Here is a 17,579-nt window from a genome sequence, read left to right as displayed (position 1 = left end):
GCCATATGGGGCAATCAGAATTCTGATGATAAATGGTTTGGGAGGCATGAAATTCTGGTGATGATCTAGATAAACAGGCATGTACGGCAAGTGGAGGAGTCCCCGAGTGGTGCAAACAGTTAAGCATTAGCCAAAAGGCTGGCGGTTGGAATCCACCCACAGGTGCCTTGGGAGACAGGCCTGGCAATCTGCTTCTGAAAGATCACAGCCTTGAAAATGCTATGGAGCAGTTCTACTCTGAACACAGGGGGTCACCACACATCGGAATCAACTTGATGGCAAATAACAACAAGGCAAGTGGACATGTGGTCTTGGATGAAAATATGGGGTCCAAAGCCATCCCAAAGAGTCTGCTTGATTACAAATTTGGAGACTCTCTGGATGGTGAACTACAGATCACCTATGAAATACCATTCATTTCAGGAAATAATAATCTGATGTGAGCTACAAACATGAATTAAATCTGATAGAAAGGCCCCAAACTTGCTCACCAATCTAAACAAACATACAAAAAAACCCATTGCCATCAAGTTGATTCCAATTCACAGCAGCCCACAAATCTAGAGACACTGTATTTCTGAGTTCACACTTGGTATGAGCTAAAAACCAAGAATACTCCAGACTAGAGGGTGTTTCCAATGTCTAGAACAAGGACAAAACTAGAATACCATTAGATTTGGGTACCCTAGGTTCTAGGATTGTACATTAAAATGCTTAAAATTCTTTAATTTGCTCAGCAAATACTTATTGAGCACATTGTAAGTGGCAAAAAATGTGCTAGATGAAAGGGACACAAAACTTTTTTAAAAATACAGACACAATTCCTATCATTGTGAAGTTTTCAATATAAAGGGATAGAGTCACAAATAAAACAAAAATGTGTAAGATGATGACTATTATGATAGTGAACAAGGTGCTAACACCTAAATACAGTCTAGACTGAGTCAGGGAAAGCCTCAGAAAATAGTGGCAACTAAAAAATGAACTAAAAATTGAATTGGATTTAGCAAGTAAACCCCATACTTAGGAAAAGTATTTCAGGTAGAAAGAAACAAGTCACCACAAGGTGACTTCAGTGAACTGAAAGTTTAATAAAGCTTAAGTATGGAGAATAAAGATATTGAGATTGGAGGACTAAGTACAGGCCCAATCATGGAAAGCCTTGCAAGATACGCTAAAAAAATTGAGCTTTATTCTAAGGGAAGAAAGAATGGTTCTAAAGGTAGAGTGACTTTTTTTCCCTAATATTATTGTGGTAAAACATATAGAACATAAATTTGCCATTTAAACTATTTTTACTGTACGATTCAGTGACAATTATATTCATAATGTTGTACACCCTTGACCACTATCTATTTCTGATTCTTTCTCATCGCTCTAAAGAAAAACACAGTAACCTAAAGCAATAACTTTCCACTCTCCCCTCTCTCCTGCCCCTGGTAACCACTAACCAACTTCGGTCTCTTTGCATTTGCCTATTCTAGATATTTCATGTAAGGGGAATCACACAATGTTTGTCCTTTTGTATCTGGCTGATCTAGCTCAGCATATTTTCAAGGTTCTTTTATGTCATAGTATATATCAGAACTTTCTCTTTATGGCTGAATAATATGCCACTGTAACCATATACAGTGAAAACTGGGAGAGCGGGAACTCAAGGATACCGCTTCGTTTTTCTGGGTCTCACAAGTTTTCCACCTTTGACAGGGTACAGTCTTACCACTTTTCTGTAACTCGTTTTAGTGGAAAACATTTGAGCTTTTTTTCTCCACCTTACACAGGTTCTGGCTTTTGCAGATTTTACTGTATTATATTTTGCTTATCCATTCATCTGTTAAGGGGCACCTGAGTCATTTCCACTCTTTGGCTTTTGTGAATGCTGCTGCAATGTCCACTGGTTTGAGTTCCTGCTCTTATGTTTTTTGGCTATATAACTAGGAGTAGAATTGTTGGGTCATTTGGCAATTCTATGTTTAACTTTTTTGTGGAATTGCCTGTTTTCCACAGCAGCTGCACTACCAGTAAGTAATGCATAAGAGTTCCAATTTTTCCACATCCTTGTCAACACTTGTTATTTTCTGTTTTTTTCTGATAATAGCCATCCTAGGAGATGAGAAGTGGTATCTTATTGTGGCTTTTATTTACATTTCTCTGATTACTAATGATGTTGAGCATTTTTTTCACATACTTATTGGTCATTTGTATATCTTCTTTGGAGAAATGTCTATTACAGTCCTTCCTCCATTTTTAAATTGGGCTGTCTTTTTATTGTTGAGTTGTAAATTATTTATATATTCTGGATATTAAATTCTTAACAGATATGATTTCCAAATATTGTCTCCCATTATGGAGGTTGTCTTTTCGCTTTCTTGATAATGTCCTTTGATACACAAACGTTTTTAATTTTGATGAAGCCTAAGTTGTCTATTTTTTCTTTTATTGCTTGTGTTTTTGGTGTCGTATCTAAGAATCCATTGCCAAATCCAAGGTCATAAAGATTTATCTCTGTTTTCTTCGAAGAGTTTAATGGTTTTAGCTCTTATATTGGAGTGACATTTTAAGTGCCTTTTTAGAATGATCATAATAGTTGCAGTATGATGAAAAGGAGGGTGGGGGGCATGATTTGAAGGTAGTGTCATCTGGCAGCCAATGTGGCATACAAGCTGATGTTGGCAACAGGTCAATTCTAGTACCCTAGGAGGATTCTGAAATATACAACCTTGACCATAAAACATTTTTAAGGGTGCATATTGCTAGTAAGGAGCCCTGGTGGTACAGTGGTTAAGGCGCCACTGCTAACCAAAAGGTCAGTGGTTCAAATCCACAGCTGCTCCTTGGAAATCTTATGTGGCAGTTCTACTCTGTCCTACAGGGTCTCTAAGCGTCGGAATCAACTTGATGGCAATGGGTTTACTGCTAGTAAAAACTACTTTTTGTTATTGCTGTGCTATGCTATGATATTCTGGCTCTGTTGTATATGCCCAAGAGAGATAGCTTAGATCTTTAATTCCTACTCCTTGTGCTTGTTCCTCTGTGGCAGTTCTACTCTGTCCTACAGGGTCTCTAAGCGTCGGAATCAACTTGATGGCAATGGGTTTACTGCTAGTAAAAACTACTTTTTGTTATTGCTGTGCTATGCTATGATATTCTGGCTCTGTTGTATATGCCCAAGAGAGATAGCTTAGATCTTTAATTCCTACTCCTTGTGCTTGTTCCTCTGTTTCACCCTATCACGAGCTTGAGATAATCACAAAGATCTTAAAAGCTGTTCTCAGGATGGTGAGTGATTAGTTTTTATCACACCGATAAACACTGGAGAAGTTGGCCAATATAACTGTATTAGCTAAAAAAATAGTGAATTATTTCATATATATATTAGGGTTGCTATAAGTCAGAACCAACTCAACAGCAAAGGGTTTGGTTTTGGGTTTACATATAGACACACACACATATATGCACACATACACATACCTTTCTAAAGGAAATGTTGACTTGGTAAGTGTCATTGAAATTTTCTCAAAGAGTTGTTTTACGAGTCTTTCATATTTCTATTATTGAATTATTAGGTATCTTATATTTAGGGAAAACAGACATGCTTTATCTGTTGGAGTATAATTTTTCATTAAAAAATAGTTATGGATATGTTTTATTTCCTAATTACACTCTTGCAAATCGCCAGCATTCGTTTTTCTGGAAAATCTATATTTAAAAAAGAGAAACAGAAGAACTTTGATTCTTTCATTGTTGTTAGTTGCCATCGAGTCAGCTCCAACTTAGGTGACATACGTGTGCAGCAGAGCTGCATCTTTTTGCTTCTTAGCTATAACATAAAAACTGGATTTTATTAGACTTTTATTCTTCATCCCATTCTCCAGCCCTCAGACTATCAAACTGAGTTCAAATTTTTCTCCATGACATCCTTGGTTGAGTTACATGGATAAACAAGCATGTCTTTTATCTAAACATATTCCCTGACAGGGAATGAGGTATTTCAGAGAGGCTGTTTTCCAAATAACTGAGGTATACTTTTTAAGGTAATAAAACATTGAGTCTTTCTAAAACAGATTAAAACTTTTCAGCCTTTCAAAACAGAATATATTTAACATAATATACAATCTTTCCTTGATAACGTGGCTTATGAACGTAGAAGTTTCTTAAGGACTGTCGGGTTATATTTCTAAAGCCTAACGTATTGCTGGCCACACGGTAAGCCCTTGTGTGTACTGGATACCCTCTTTTGGGCAGAGAGGTTGGAAAGTGCTTTTCCAGACTCCCTTGAAGCCGAAGTTCTGGGTATGAATTCAATTCCACAAATCAGATGCACTCTTGCAAGGTTTGGAGGTAGAAGTGAGGCAAGAGCCATTTTTCCTGCCATGTTTTAGCTCATTCTGCCAGCAACATCACGGAAATGTGACTTTTCTAAAGTAGCATTCCAGGATCCATTCTCCCGCTACCCAGGTTTAGAGAGGCAATGCAGCACCAGCAACAGCAGTGACAGCTTCTTGAGTTCAGCTTTCTGATCCTGGGATCACAACTAAGGGGGTGTTGTAGACAGAATTATGTCCCCCCAAAATGTGTGTCAACTTGGCTAGGCCATGATCCCCAGTATGGTGTGACTGTCCACCATCTTGTCATCTGATGTGATTTTCCTATGTGTTGTGAATCCTGCCTGTATGATGTTAATGAAGCAGGATTAGAGGCAGTTTTGCTAATGATGCAGGACTCAATCTACAAAATTAGGTTATATTTTGAGTCCATCTCTTTTGAGACATAAAAGAGAGAAGCAAGCGGAGAGATGGGGGACCTCATACCACCAAGACAGCAGCACCAGGGGCAGAATGCATCCTTTGGACCCAGGGTTCCTGTACTGAGAAGCTCCTAGACCAGGGGAAGGTTGATGACAAGGACCTTTCCCCAGAACTGACAGAGAAAGAAAACCTTCCCCTACAGCTGGCACCTTAAATTTGGACTTCTAGCCTAGTAAACTGTGAGAGAATAAACTTCTATTTGTTAAAGCCATCCACTCGTGGTATTTCTGTTACAGTAGCACTAGATAACTTAATTGGGGGTATATATTTTTTATTGCAATATAATTCAATAAATAATAATAATTCACCTTTTTTTATTAACTTTTATCGAGCTTCAAGTGAACGTTTACAAATCAAGTCAGTCTGTCACATATAAGTTTATATACATCTTACTCCTTACTCCCACTTGCTCTCCCTCTAATGAGTCAGCCCTTCCAGTCTCTCCTTTCATGACAATTTTGCCAGCTTCCAACTCTCTCTATCCTCCCATCCCCCCTCCAGACAGGAGATGCCAACATAGTCTCAAGTGTCCACCTGATATAATTAGCTCACTCTTCTTCAGCATCTCTCTCCTACCCACTGTCCAGTCCCTTTCATGTCTGATGAGTTGTCTTCGGGGATGGTTCCTGACCTGTGCCAACAGAAGGTTTGGGGACCATGCCCGCCGGGATTCCTCTAGTCACAGTCAGACCATTAAGTATGGTATTTTTATGAGAATTTGGGGTCTGCATCCCACTGATCTCCTGCTCCCTCAGGGGTTCTCTATTGTGCTCCCTGTCAGGGCAGTCATCGATTGTGGCCGGGCACCAACTAGTTCTTCTGGTCTCAGTATAATGTAGGTCTCTGGTTCATTTGGCCCTTTCTGTCTCTTGGGCTCTTAGTTGTCGTGTGACCTTGGTGTTCTTCATTCTCCTTTGCTCCAGGTGGGTTGAGACCAATTGATGCATCTTAGATGGCCACTTGTTAGCATTTAAGACCCAGGCGCCACATTTCAAAGTGGGGTGCAGAATGTTTTCATAGCAGAATAATTCACCTTTTTAAAGGGTAAAATTCAACATTTTTTTGTATAGTCAGAGTTGTGCAACCATCACCACTGTCTAATTCCAGAACATATTTATCATCCAAAAAAGAGCCTCCTTATCCATTAGCAGTCATTCCCCATTCCGCCCTGGCCCCAGCCCCTGGAAATCAGTAATTTACTTCCTGCCGCTATGAATTTACCTATTCTGGATAGTTCATGTAAATGGAATCATATAACATGTGGCCTTTTGTGTCTGTAATCTTTCACTTAGCATGATGTTTTCAAGATTCCTCGATATTGTAGCATGTGTGTACGTACTTCATTCCTTTTTATGGCTGAATAATATTTCATTATTCAAATTCGCCCAAAGGCGTTTAGAAGAAAATCCTGGTGATCTACTTCTGAAAGATCACAGCCACTGGAAACCCTATGGAACGAATTCTACTCTGACACACATAGGATCACCATGAGTGAGAACTGACTCCATGCAACTGGTTTTTGGTTTTGGTATAGATACACCACATTTTGTTTATCCATTGATCAATCAATTGGTTGTTTCTATTTTTTGGCTGTTATGGATAATACCACTATGAACATGCAAGTACAAGTTTTTGTGTGGATACATATTTTTAATTCTTTTAGCTACGTACCCAGGAGTGGAATTGCTGGGCCACATGTTAACTCTATGTTTAACTTTTTGTGGGGCCACAGAACTGTTTTCCAAAAGGGCTGCACCATTTTACATTCCCACCAGAAATGTATAATTCTAATTTCTCCACATCCTCACCAAGGTTTGCCCATCCTTTTGGTTATGGCCATCCTAGCGGCCATGAAGTGACTTTGATTTTCATTTCCTTAATGATTAATGACGTTGAGCAAATTTCCATGTACTTATTGGCCATTTATATATCTTCTCTGAACGAGTGTCTATTCAAAGAGTATACTTTTGAACTCATACTTCTTGTGGCAGCCTTATTCCCAAAGGCACTGCTTCCTTTAGCCCTTCCAACAATTTGTAAATACCTAATTTCCTAAATTCAATTCTTTCCTGCTTAAAATATCTAGAGTGTTTTATTTTCAGCATCAAACTCTGGTGATAGAGCCCTCAAAAATATTACTCTGAGAATATTAGTTTGGTTGTTTCTTATTTTACTGCTGTGCTCTCGATGGTAACCTGAGGTTGCTGGACAAGTTACCTCTTGTTAAACTATGCTATTAACTGTGTATATGTATATTTGTTTTTTATTGCTGCCATAACAAATTAACACAAAGTTAGTGCCTTAAACAACACAAATGTATTATGTTACAGTTCTGTAGGTCAGAAGTCCAACATGTCCAAGTCTCACTGGTTGGGACTGTGTTCCTTTCTGAGTACCCTAGAGGAAGATGCATTTCCCTGCTCATTTGGGTTGTTGGCAGAATTCAATTGTTTATGGTTGTAGGACTGAGACCCCTATTCCCTTGCTGTTGTCAATGGAAGGCTATTCCCAGGTTCTAGATGCCACCCACATTCTTTGGTTAAAGACCTCCTTCCATCATCTTCAAAGCCAGCAACAGCAGGTCAAGTCCTTCTCAAATTTCAAATCTCTCCTCCTCCTTTTGTCTCATCTGTCTGACCCTCTCTTCTGCCTTCCTCTTCCACTTTTTAGGACTCATGTGATTAGACTGGGCCCACAATGATAATCCAGGATAATCCCCCCCATCTCAAGGTCCTTAACCATAATCACATCTGCAAAGTCCCTCTTCTATGTAAAGTAATACATGCACACTTTCTGGGGATTATGGTGTGGATATCTTGGACAGGGTGAGCATTCTTATGCCTACCACAATATGGACCTTCACATTTAAAACGTTCCCAGTCAGAAGTCATCTGACATTAAAATTTTCATGACAACTTATTGCCACATCCATAGACTGGTAATTATTTTTTTCAAAGTACTTCAAACATCTCATATTTACTAATTATTACTATTAATCATTATAACTGTGATCTGAAGGCATAAAATAATATACAGATACTTTATGACACTAAAGGCCCTAGGCCAAGTTTATGCCACTTTTTCTAGCACTGACACAGCTGAGTAATTATACCTTATAATTAAATAGCACTTTATAGTTTTACAAGTGTTCTCATATCCCTTAACTCATTTGTGCTTCATAATATCCCTGGGAGTTACAAAAAATGGGGCAAGTCTTTCATTATTTCAAATAAGAAAATGGAACTTCAGAAAGGCTACTGCTTACCCAAGTATGGTAAGTTTAAATATTTCTTTCAAATGAAGTGACATTTAAGAAAGGGGTATGCAGGGAGTAAATTGATAAATGGGCTGTACTTAGAAAATGGTCAGGTCACAATCTTCCTGGGGAAAATGCTGACATTTAGAATATTTTGGGGAAGGATATAAAAACAACAAATGGTATTTTAGGATTTGATCTGAAACAGGATAAGGGTTTAGTTTGAAGAGAACCTGGAATTACACACTTGCTCTTGAAGGTTTTCCACATGAAGCTACAATACCTTGCTCTTTCCTCTCAAATGTACAAAGAAAAGATATATATACAGATAAAATACATATTAAAGGCATCTGACCTGTCTGATCTTGTCCGTTTTAGTACAACAAGGGATAGGAGGGTATAGGAATAAGTACACAAAGGCATGCAAACAACAAATTTAAGCAAACCAGAGGTATGCAGAGCCAGAATCTATTGCCACCCTACTGATAATGATCATACACGGATTGTATTCTGATTCATCAAAGATACCACGAGCTATCAAGTCTATGTTTCTATGATTTTTCCAATCCTCCCCGCCCCTCAAGGAACTCATATACAATAAGAAAATGACATAGTATTTCTTTCCTCTTTTCCTCTGAATGTACTCCCACTATCCTCCTCCTTTACCTTCCAGCTCCTGTTAGGGAGACAGGATGGTCAATCAGGTATTTGAACTTGTTCCTCCGAACAGGGTGATGCCAGACATGGTCTATAGGGCGCAGAAGGCCACCCTAGGAAAAACCAAAAACACATAAATACACAGCAGAGGGCGCTCTAGTCAAATGAAATCTATTTTTAATAGTTTTGAGTATTTACATTAAGGGCATCTAGATACTCTATGGAAAAAAGAGCAAAATTCTTATTCCATACTATGGAGAAAGCCTGAAACTAGAATAGTTCTAGAGTAAAAGAAAAACATCAACACTAAGAGAGTGCAAGTGATTGCTAATGAGTTGTGGAAGAAGCCCTGGTGGCTCAGGGGTTAAGCACTCAACTGCTAATCAAAAGGTTAGCAGTTCGAACCCACCCAGAGGCACCTCAGAGGAAAGACCTGGCAATCTATTTCTGAAAGGTCACAGCCTTAAAAAAACCCTATGGAGCAGCTCTACTCTGCATACATGGGGTGGCCATGAGTCAGAAATGACTTGACTCAATGGCAACTAACAACAATGATTTTTTTTTTGTAAATTGACAATAAAAACAGACTAAAATACTCAGGCATTTACCTTGGAAATATATAGTCACACAAAAGATTTTAGTTTTCAATCTAGGAAATTTAAAAATACGTTTTTAAGACTATCTGGAGTATATAATGTATGCTCACTAAATACTTACTAAAATGAATATCAGAAAGGTGAATGTTCTCAAGTACTTCACACATATATATATATATTTACCTTTGGGGTTTTACTTTTCTTAGGAGGCAGTAAGTTTTCAGGACAAGGACCAGCACTGGCTGCATAGGTCAGAGAAAGAAGAACTTCCTCAGGTATGAACTCATTCTGGAGGAAAGTAGGAAGGGGTTTTGAGCGATCCACCATATTTTTTTTCTCTCTCAGTTCAGGAAGTCCTGAGAAAGTCATGGAAAAGAAAAGCTCTTACCACAGTATTTTGGAGAGTTAGATGGAGTTTCCCAGCCTGCCTCATCAATCCCATCTATGTTTCTAACAGAGAGAAACACTGCTTCTAGTTGACAAGAATAGTAACACAATGTTTAAAACACAGATGATCATCTAGTCGAGAAAAATGAACATATTCCCAGCCCTACTCACACATCAGACCCGGGTTCAAAAACTCAGATAAAAAGATGAACCTCCGTTAGCCCAAATTCAAGGTTAAAATTTAAACTCACTTCGCTTGCTCAATTAACCAGGATAGGCTTAAAATGATGGGAATACATATTTTCCTATGAAAATGACAAAAGAAGGCTCCACTCCTTCAAACTGTCAAGTTATTTAGTAATTTTTACTATATATGTCCAAAGGAGAGAACGATCACATTAAATTGTGGCATTTATCGAGTGAAAGGGATTTGAGTTGAGTTTCAAAATAAGACTACAATTGGGATAGCTGGAAATGAAGAGGGAAGACATTCCAGGTAAAGTGGAAAAACCTGAGCAAATTAGTGGACTAAGAACAATACAAAGTTTGACTAGGGCAGAAAGTTATAAAGGTAGGGTTAATGTGGGAAAAGGCCTCCTGTAAGTCAAGTATAGTTGGGTTGTCACTTGTTCTTAAAAAACTCTCCACTAATCTATGCCCCTCATGTATTATTGTTTACATTAATTTCTGTAAGAAAGTATCAGACTTAGATCACCATCTAAGGTTCACGTACCAAGTCTCTATCCCTGTAGAGCTTGGAATGGAGTCAGGTTATCAAAGAAAATGGAAAAAAAAAGAGGAGTGGGGGTAGAGGTTTAGTATAATCTTCCCCAAAAACAAGACGATGAGGTTGGAGAAAGTTTTAGCCTAACAGGGTTAGGGACAAGTACAGCTGAATTCTTTTTCTCGTACAGATCTGCATTTATCTATATGTGAATGAAAACCTTAAGTAAAGAATTAATCTCATTTTGAAAGATTACTAAATCTTACCTAAATTGGGCTGTTGTACTAGGTTGCATGTTGTTCTCTTATCTTTACTATTTTTAAAAGTTCTTTAAGTCAGAAACCAGATACCAAAAAGTGCTGTTTCATTAGTGTAAAATCAGGTATATAAATAGGGTGAATTTAAAACCATATAAAACTCAGCAGCATTTGAAAAATTGTAAATTACAGACCAAGAGTAGCGAAACAACTAAAAACTATCGTAAAAGGAACGGCTTTTGATTTTCTTTAAACAAATGTGTTAGAAAACACTACCTAGTTAAGGCACTCTGAAATCTCAGATTAGAGAAAAAGGTGACTGGGTTGTGGTTTCTGTCTATGGCCGTGGTTTTTAATATCGGCGGGATCCTTGAAGACCGTTACCTCTTGTCTCTTCCTTGGAGGCAGATACTTTTAACTTTTTGCCCTCAGGCGTTGACAATGTGGAGGGCGTTTTCGGGAGAGACATAATAAACAATGCCTCAATTACTCTATTTAATAATTTGAAATATTCCTCCGGAAAGGTAGCCTAGAAACAAATCAGCGCCATACTGGGACGTGAGGACTGCCACATTGTCCTGTAGGCAAAAGAAAAAAAAGACACCTATTAAGTGTTTAATATTGGGGTTTAGAATTCATCCAGCAAGGGTTTTTCCTCTTTTGGGAGACCTCTGTGTTCTCTCAGGTCGTCTGACACGACTAAGCAGCCTGTAGGTGTGTACGGGTCAGGCCCAGTCCGGGAAGGACACACCTGGCCCACGCCACGAGATCTCGGGCACCACCTAGTGGGCGCCCCTCGCTCCAGGCGCGTCTGCCGGTGTCACGACCCCGCCCCAGCCCCGCAGACAGCGCCGTCGCGCACACCCAGCTCCTCGGATTCCAGGGTTGGGCGGGGTTAGCACTGTTTCTGAATCAGAGGTGACGAGAAAGGGACACCTACAATCCGCACCCACAAATTGCGTTTCCCGCCAGGCAGCACCCGGCGTCGCCTTTTCCCGGAATGCCCGTCTGTAGTCATAGAAACCCAGGACCCGGACGCTTAGCAACCATCAATAGCGGCTGCCTTCAGCGGCGCCGGCAAAGGAGGGAAGTAACAAAAAAAATTCCTACAATCTCTCGGAGTTTCCATGCGTTTTAAGTTACAGCACAGGTTCAGTGGCAATATAAACTAAAAATGTCTAACCGGGCCATTCTCACAGAATCCGAAGGTGCCTCGATCGCGGGCGGCCGGCGGGGGGCCGGTGCCAGTGCGCATGCGCCGGAGTGGCCCCGCCCGGCGCGGGAGGGGAGGGGCCCCGGAAACGAGGGAGGGTCCCTGTGGAGATGTTGGCAGCGCTCTGTTCCTTTTTGTTGTTGTTTTGCATACTTTCCTAACAGACACGTTCAGGGGGAAATTGGATAATCTAAAACTCTGGGTTCCCATCGCTGGAGGCTTCATTGCGGCTGCTGTCCCGACCTTGGCATCTCGGTCCCGATTTCCCTGGACACTGAACCGCTGTCCTCTGCCGCCCAGCCCTGGAACAAAGCAAAGGCATTCCTCGGTCGAGGAAATTTTTATGCTGGAGGCCAACCCCAACAAAATCATTGGGTCTTCTTGGCTCTAAAACCTGCTCTCAAGGAAGAATGCGATAAGCTCATTAGCACAGAGGAGCCCCTAACTGCCGCCACCAGGGATTATTTTTTTAAGAGAGCCTTAATGCCAAATGGAAACACTGGTGGCGTAGTGGTTAAGAGCTACGGCTGCTAACCAAAGGTTGGCAGTTCGAATCTGCCAGGCGCTCCTTGGAAACCCTATGGGACAGTTCTACGCTGCCCCATAGGGTTGCTATGAGTCAGAAGCGACTGGACAGCCGTGAGTTCGGGTTTTTGGTTAATGCCAGATAACGAATGCTGGTGGAATTCAGGGTCTGCCCGCCCCTAATCTCAAAGATAAATTTGAGGAGGGAAGAAAACTTGGGTATCTTGTTCACTCGTCATATTCCTTAATACCAAGCACAGTGCCTGGCACAAGCACTTTGAATACATGACTGAAAGCCTGACAGTTCTGCTTTTGTGTTGACAGTCTTAAGGCTTTGGTTTTCAGATAATAGCAAAGAGAAACAACAGCAGAATCTCTATGACCCCTCAATTCTTGTAGTCGGATACCTTGGGTGTCTGAGCCTATCTCCCGTTACCCTAATTTTTCTCTGGATTTTCAAAAAACAAGTATTCTCATATAGCACTGTCTAGTTCATCTTAAAGATTGGTGATGGACAGAAGCAATGCACAAGTAGTGAAAGGTAATTTTCCCCAAAGTTTATTGCCTGCCTTCCTCCTCACCAGTTCTGTGACTCCACAGTATAGTTGGGAACCATAACCACATTACTGAACTTCAGAGATCCCAAAACTCCAGCTTCAGCTCATAGATGGTTTATCAAGCCTTCAGATACTAGAACAAAGTAATTCTTTTTTCACCTTCTTACCTAGTTCAGAAATCTAAAGATACAGAGGACATGGAGATAAGTGAACAGATTGAAGAGATACATCGAAAGGAAAATCTACAGGATTGGGAAAGTGATTGGATCTGTGGTGGAAATAAAAAGACATTAAAGATTATTTCTCATTTTCTCTCCTGTGCAACTGTCTAGTCATCGTGCCATTTACTGAGACTGGGAACAGAGGAGGAACAGCAGGCTGGAGGCAGCTTCGGAGGAAGTTCAGTTTAGGCCTTGTAGGCATATTGAGTTTGCAGTACCATTGCAACATCTGGGTATAAATGACAGGTATTTGATAATATATACACATGAGCTTGAACCTCAGCAAAGGTCTGGGCCAAAGGTGTAGAAGTATATAATCACAAGAAGAGACAAGAACATAAAAGCATTACAGTAAGACCATCACTATTGAAGAATTGCTACTCTTAGGAAACTTCGCTAGTAATTTTGAATTATACTAAGGAAATCCTAAGATGGACTAATGTAAAATATTAATGGCATCTTTGATGGAAAATACCACAACAAAATAGGACAAGCAGGTAAGAATTCTAAAAAATGTCAAGACATAAGAGTGAAGGTCAGTGCCACAGTTATAAACAGGGCTGTTTGTTGTTGGCATTGGCTGACTTCTGTGGCAGCCTAACACCAACTCAGCAGCAGGGTCACTCAGGGCCTTGAGTGGACATAACATCTCAGAAGACAGCCAGTCAGTGTGATCACAACCATGCCCTGAGTGGGGGAGGGAGCGGAAAGAGGGGACAGTGGGTGTGCTTTTGCATCTACCTTTTACCAACTCATTTTCTAAGCATGTGGTCAGGGATTATACACACACCTGCAGACATTTAAATAAAGCACACTAAACTCCCTGATGAAACCTGGGTGGAAAGTAGACTAGTATTTGGATTTACTATAGCTAAAAATGAAGGTATTAATAAAAGCAAATTTAGGTATGGCTCAGCCAAACCCTTTCCAGAGGATGAATCACTTCTAGTATAACTTCTACAAAGAAGGGCATCCTTAAAACCAGATGGTCCTGGTTTTTTGTCATTATTCAGTTCACCTCTCTACCCTCCTGATGCCGCACTGATGTGCCTACAGGAAGAAATATGCTTTTGTTTAGTTCACAAGTGTATCTTCAGTAGCCGGTACATGGTGATGATGCAGTCTGGGAGATACATCCTCTTCACTGTAAACTGGTCTTCTACAGAGAGTAAATGCTGATCACACCACCCTGATCATTACTGTGAGATTTATCATAAATTTGTAACTGGTATTCTAGTTTTATACATCAGAAGATGCATGTGCTTGATTAATTTACGCCCACACCAAACTAAGCCTAAAACCACGAGACCCTAAACTTTCATAAATTTGTCAAAAAAATAACACAAAACTGCCACATTGAGGCTTTGCCCTTAGTGGAAACGAAGTCACTTGGTCTAAGAAATAGGAGCACATTTAATTTCTGAAGGTGCTTTCCCCTCCTCACCCCACCTCTACTGCAGGAGTGCCACTAGACAGTGCTTCTTAGCATATTTTTGTCTCTGGAACTCTATCATCATGGTATTTGTGGAAAGAATGTTGCAATGTCAAGTACTAACCATAATAGATACATAGTGGGTTTGAGCCCTGGTTGGTCAGTGCTTAAGACCACCGTTGCAGTGGTTAAGCATTCCACTGCTAACCAAAAGATCAACAGTTCGAACTCACCAGGTGCTCCCTGGAAATCTATGGGGCAGTTCTACTCTGTCCTGTAGGGTCACTATGAGTCCGAATGGACTCGAAGGCAACAGTTTTGGTTTGATACGAGGATTGTTGGAGGGAGGGAAAGCAACCTATCTTGTTTCAAAACTGGTTTCCCCCAGTCTTGTCTTAAAAAGCACCCCTTTTCTGACCGACAGGTTTTTACCTTTCATTAGAAACCTACTCAATTGTTACCTTTTGGGGTGAGGGGAGTTTTCTTATAAAGATTCACTCGTATGTTTTAAAAGGCCAGCAGCAAAAAGAATCAAGCAGCAAATAATGAATGACCCATGATATGGAGAGGCAGTTGAAGAGTCAGTGTCACTTATTTTCTTGATGCAGATACAAAGTCACAAATGGGCCCCACCAGTTCTTTATAAGGAGCCTTGGGGGTGCAGTGGTTGAAGTGATCAACTGCTAACGGAAAGGTCAGCGATTGGAAACCACAAGCGCCCATGCAGAAGAATGTTGTGGCAGTCTGCTTCAGGACAGATTTACAGCCTGGGAAACCCTGTGGGGTCACTATGAGCTGAAACTGACTCAATGGCAGTGAGTTTGGTTTGGGTTTTATTTCTTTGTAATCTGAAACATAGCTCCCCCTCCATTAGCCTAGGCAAGAAAGTCCTGTTCCGTTAACTTGCCTTCCCTTTGGCTATGTGCAGCATATAAAGCTGCCTGATGATAAGACGAAAGCCTTCATGCACATGAACTATAAATACTTGTGTTTACAAATACAGTTAATACTGAATAAGCTTTAAGTTGCTTTTAAAATAACAGAGACAGTTTGTTTCTTCCAAATATATTTATTTACCATATTCTTCGCATATGCAGTATTTTCCCATTTTATATAATTTTCAGTTTAAAAAAATTTTAAATTAATGTTAATACAACGCATACCAAAGTCACAGTATCACTGATTAGACAAACTAAGATTTTACTGGGAAGAGAGGGGATGCAAGAGCTCAGGAAAAGAGCAGCCAAGCATTAGAACAGACATCTATTAAGAGAAAAACTTTTAAAACAATTTTGGATTTAAAAGACCCTCTGCTGCTGTCAGAACACCATGGATGAATGCATAAGCTAGAAAGGTACAGACACAGGAAACTACACTGGCCCAAATGGCAGTACCCTGACAGGGCCTGAGCCATCCCACCCAATAACTGGCACATCTGCATACAGGACTTCAAACTGTGTCTCTGAACTACTGGGCCCATGAGCTGTTTCATGTTTCAAAGGTGTATCACGCAAACTGAAAGTACACCTAACCACTTCATTAACACAAACGAACCCAAATCCCAAACCCAGTGCCATCGAGTCGATTCCAACTCACAGTGACCCTACAGGACAGAGTAGAACTGCCCCGCAGAGTCTCCAAGGAGTACCTGGCGGATTCGAACTGCTGACCTTTGGTTAGCAGCTGTAGCACTTAACCACTATGCCACCAGGGTTTCCAATACAAACGAAAAAAATCTTCCAAGCATGGTGAAGTAACTGCTAGCTTAAAAGTTAGCACTCCACTGGGAATGACATGTGGACAGCAGAAACGTGAATGTAGTTAAGGAGGAAGAGGGCAGAAAACATTTAGAAAAAAAGGAGTACACAGGTGGTTTTAGATTCTTTTTTTGAACCATATCATTTGTAAAATTAACCCTTTTTCTTTTCCTCAACTCTAAATTAGCTATTATAAAGTCTTATTATATTTTATAAGAAAAAAATGGAAACTTTACTAAAGATTTAGTAGAATATATGTTATGCAGCATTCCTATGAACCTGAAACTTATTAATATTATTATTACTGTCTACTAATTTTCAAACTGGGCATTAAATTCAGAGTGGGGGAAGATCATGCGGGTACCAAGCAAGTACGGACCGAGGCCCACTCTCCCCATCTCAGCCACTGTAGCTATATTTCATCTTTTATAAATTGGACTTAGTGTAAACATTTTATTTCAACAAAGGGTTCCAATATTATAATACCTGATAGAAACTTTATTGATGTTAGAAACTAACCAAATCCTTATATAGCTTCATAGATAACATTCATTTCATTCCTCAAAACATTTATGTTCTAGTTCCTTCACTTTCTTAGCCATAAACATAGAGCCTAGAGATAATGAGGATACATGAAACAAAATCAAATGTTCAAGGCAGATCTTCAGCACAAGATCAGTAAACATTATCATACAAACTTTATTAAAAAGTATGAACTATCTTCCATTAAGAAATTTATTCTGCCTTCCAAGACTATAAGCATTGTTTACACTGGCAGAAATAGGGCCTCATTATGTTCCTTCCCCTATATAAATTCTAAAACCTAATTATAAATTATAGACTATTTCTAAACACTTGACTTAAACATCTAGGTAATACCAGAAATGCACTTCTTTTTAGAAGTTTACCACCCATACCCTAATGCTAAAACAGTAAATCTGAAAATAATTTTGGTGAGGTGGAAACATGAGTGCCTTGTTGAGAGGAAAAAAATTTCCCCTACTTCTTCTGCTTACAAATGTTGATGCCATGGACAGGTAAAAGCTGGCTCAATTTTCTATCAAATTCTAGCATATGGCAAGCAAATTCATCTAGGCAATTGCAGTATTACTAAACCACCAATAAACAAAAACTCATTTTTATCTCATTATCCAGGAATTAGAATAGAAGCATGTAAAAAATTTATCCC

The 17,579-nt window shown here is 39.8% G+C and overlaps 1 protein-coding gene across 5 annotated transcripts in view; it reads right to left on the bottom strand.

The window, feature by feature from the left end:
• Window positions 1-11,933, bottom strand: part of AXDND1 (axonemal dynein light chain domain containing 1) — a 168,059-nt gene extending 156,126 nt beyond the window's left edge. For 3 of the 5 annotated variants that reach the window (XM_049868414.1, XM_049868410.1, XM_049868413.1), the window contains exons 1-4: window positions 11,626-11,927; window positions 11,070-11,263; window positions 9,501-9,673; window positions 8,731-8,834 (exon numbers count right to left, since the gene is read on the bottom strand). In XM_049868414.1, the coding sequence (XP_049724371.1) occupies window positions 8,731-8,834; window positions 9,501-9,673; window positions 11,070-11,154 (362 nt within the window). In that variant the 5' untranslated portion in view covers window positions 11,155-11,263; window positions 11,626-11,927. Of the gene's footprint in view, window positions 1-8,730; window positions 8,835-9,500; window positions 9,674-10,961; window positions 11,264-11,625 lie in introns of those variants that run through there. The other 2 variants (XM_049868411.1, XM_049868412.1) reach the window with 2 other exon arrangements.
• Between the last annotated feature and the right edge of the window lie 5,646 nt (window positions 11,934-17,579).

Source organism: Elephas maximus, chromosome 24, assembly GCF_024166365.1.
Source record: "Elephas maximus indicus isolate mEleMax1 chromosome 24, mEleMax1 primary haplotype, whole genome shotgun sequence".
Lineage (NCBI taxonomy): Eukaryota > Metazoa > Chordata > Mammalia > Proboscidea > Elephantidae > Elephas > Elephas maximus.
The sequence above is the reverse complement of the archived record's forward strand: the minus strand, read 5'-3'. Positions and strand labels throughout refer to the sequence as shown.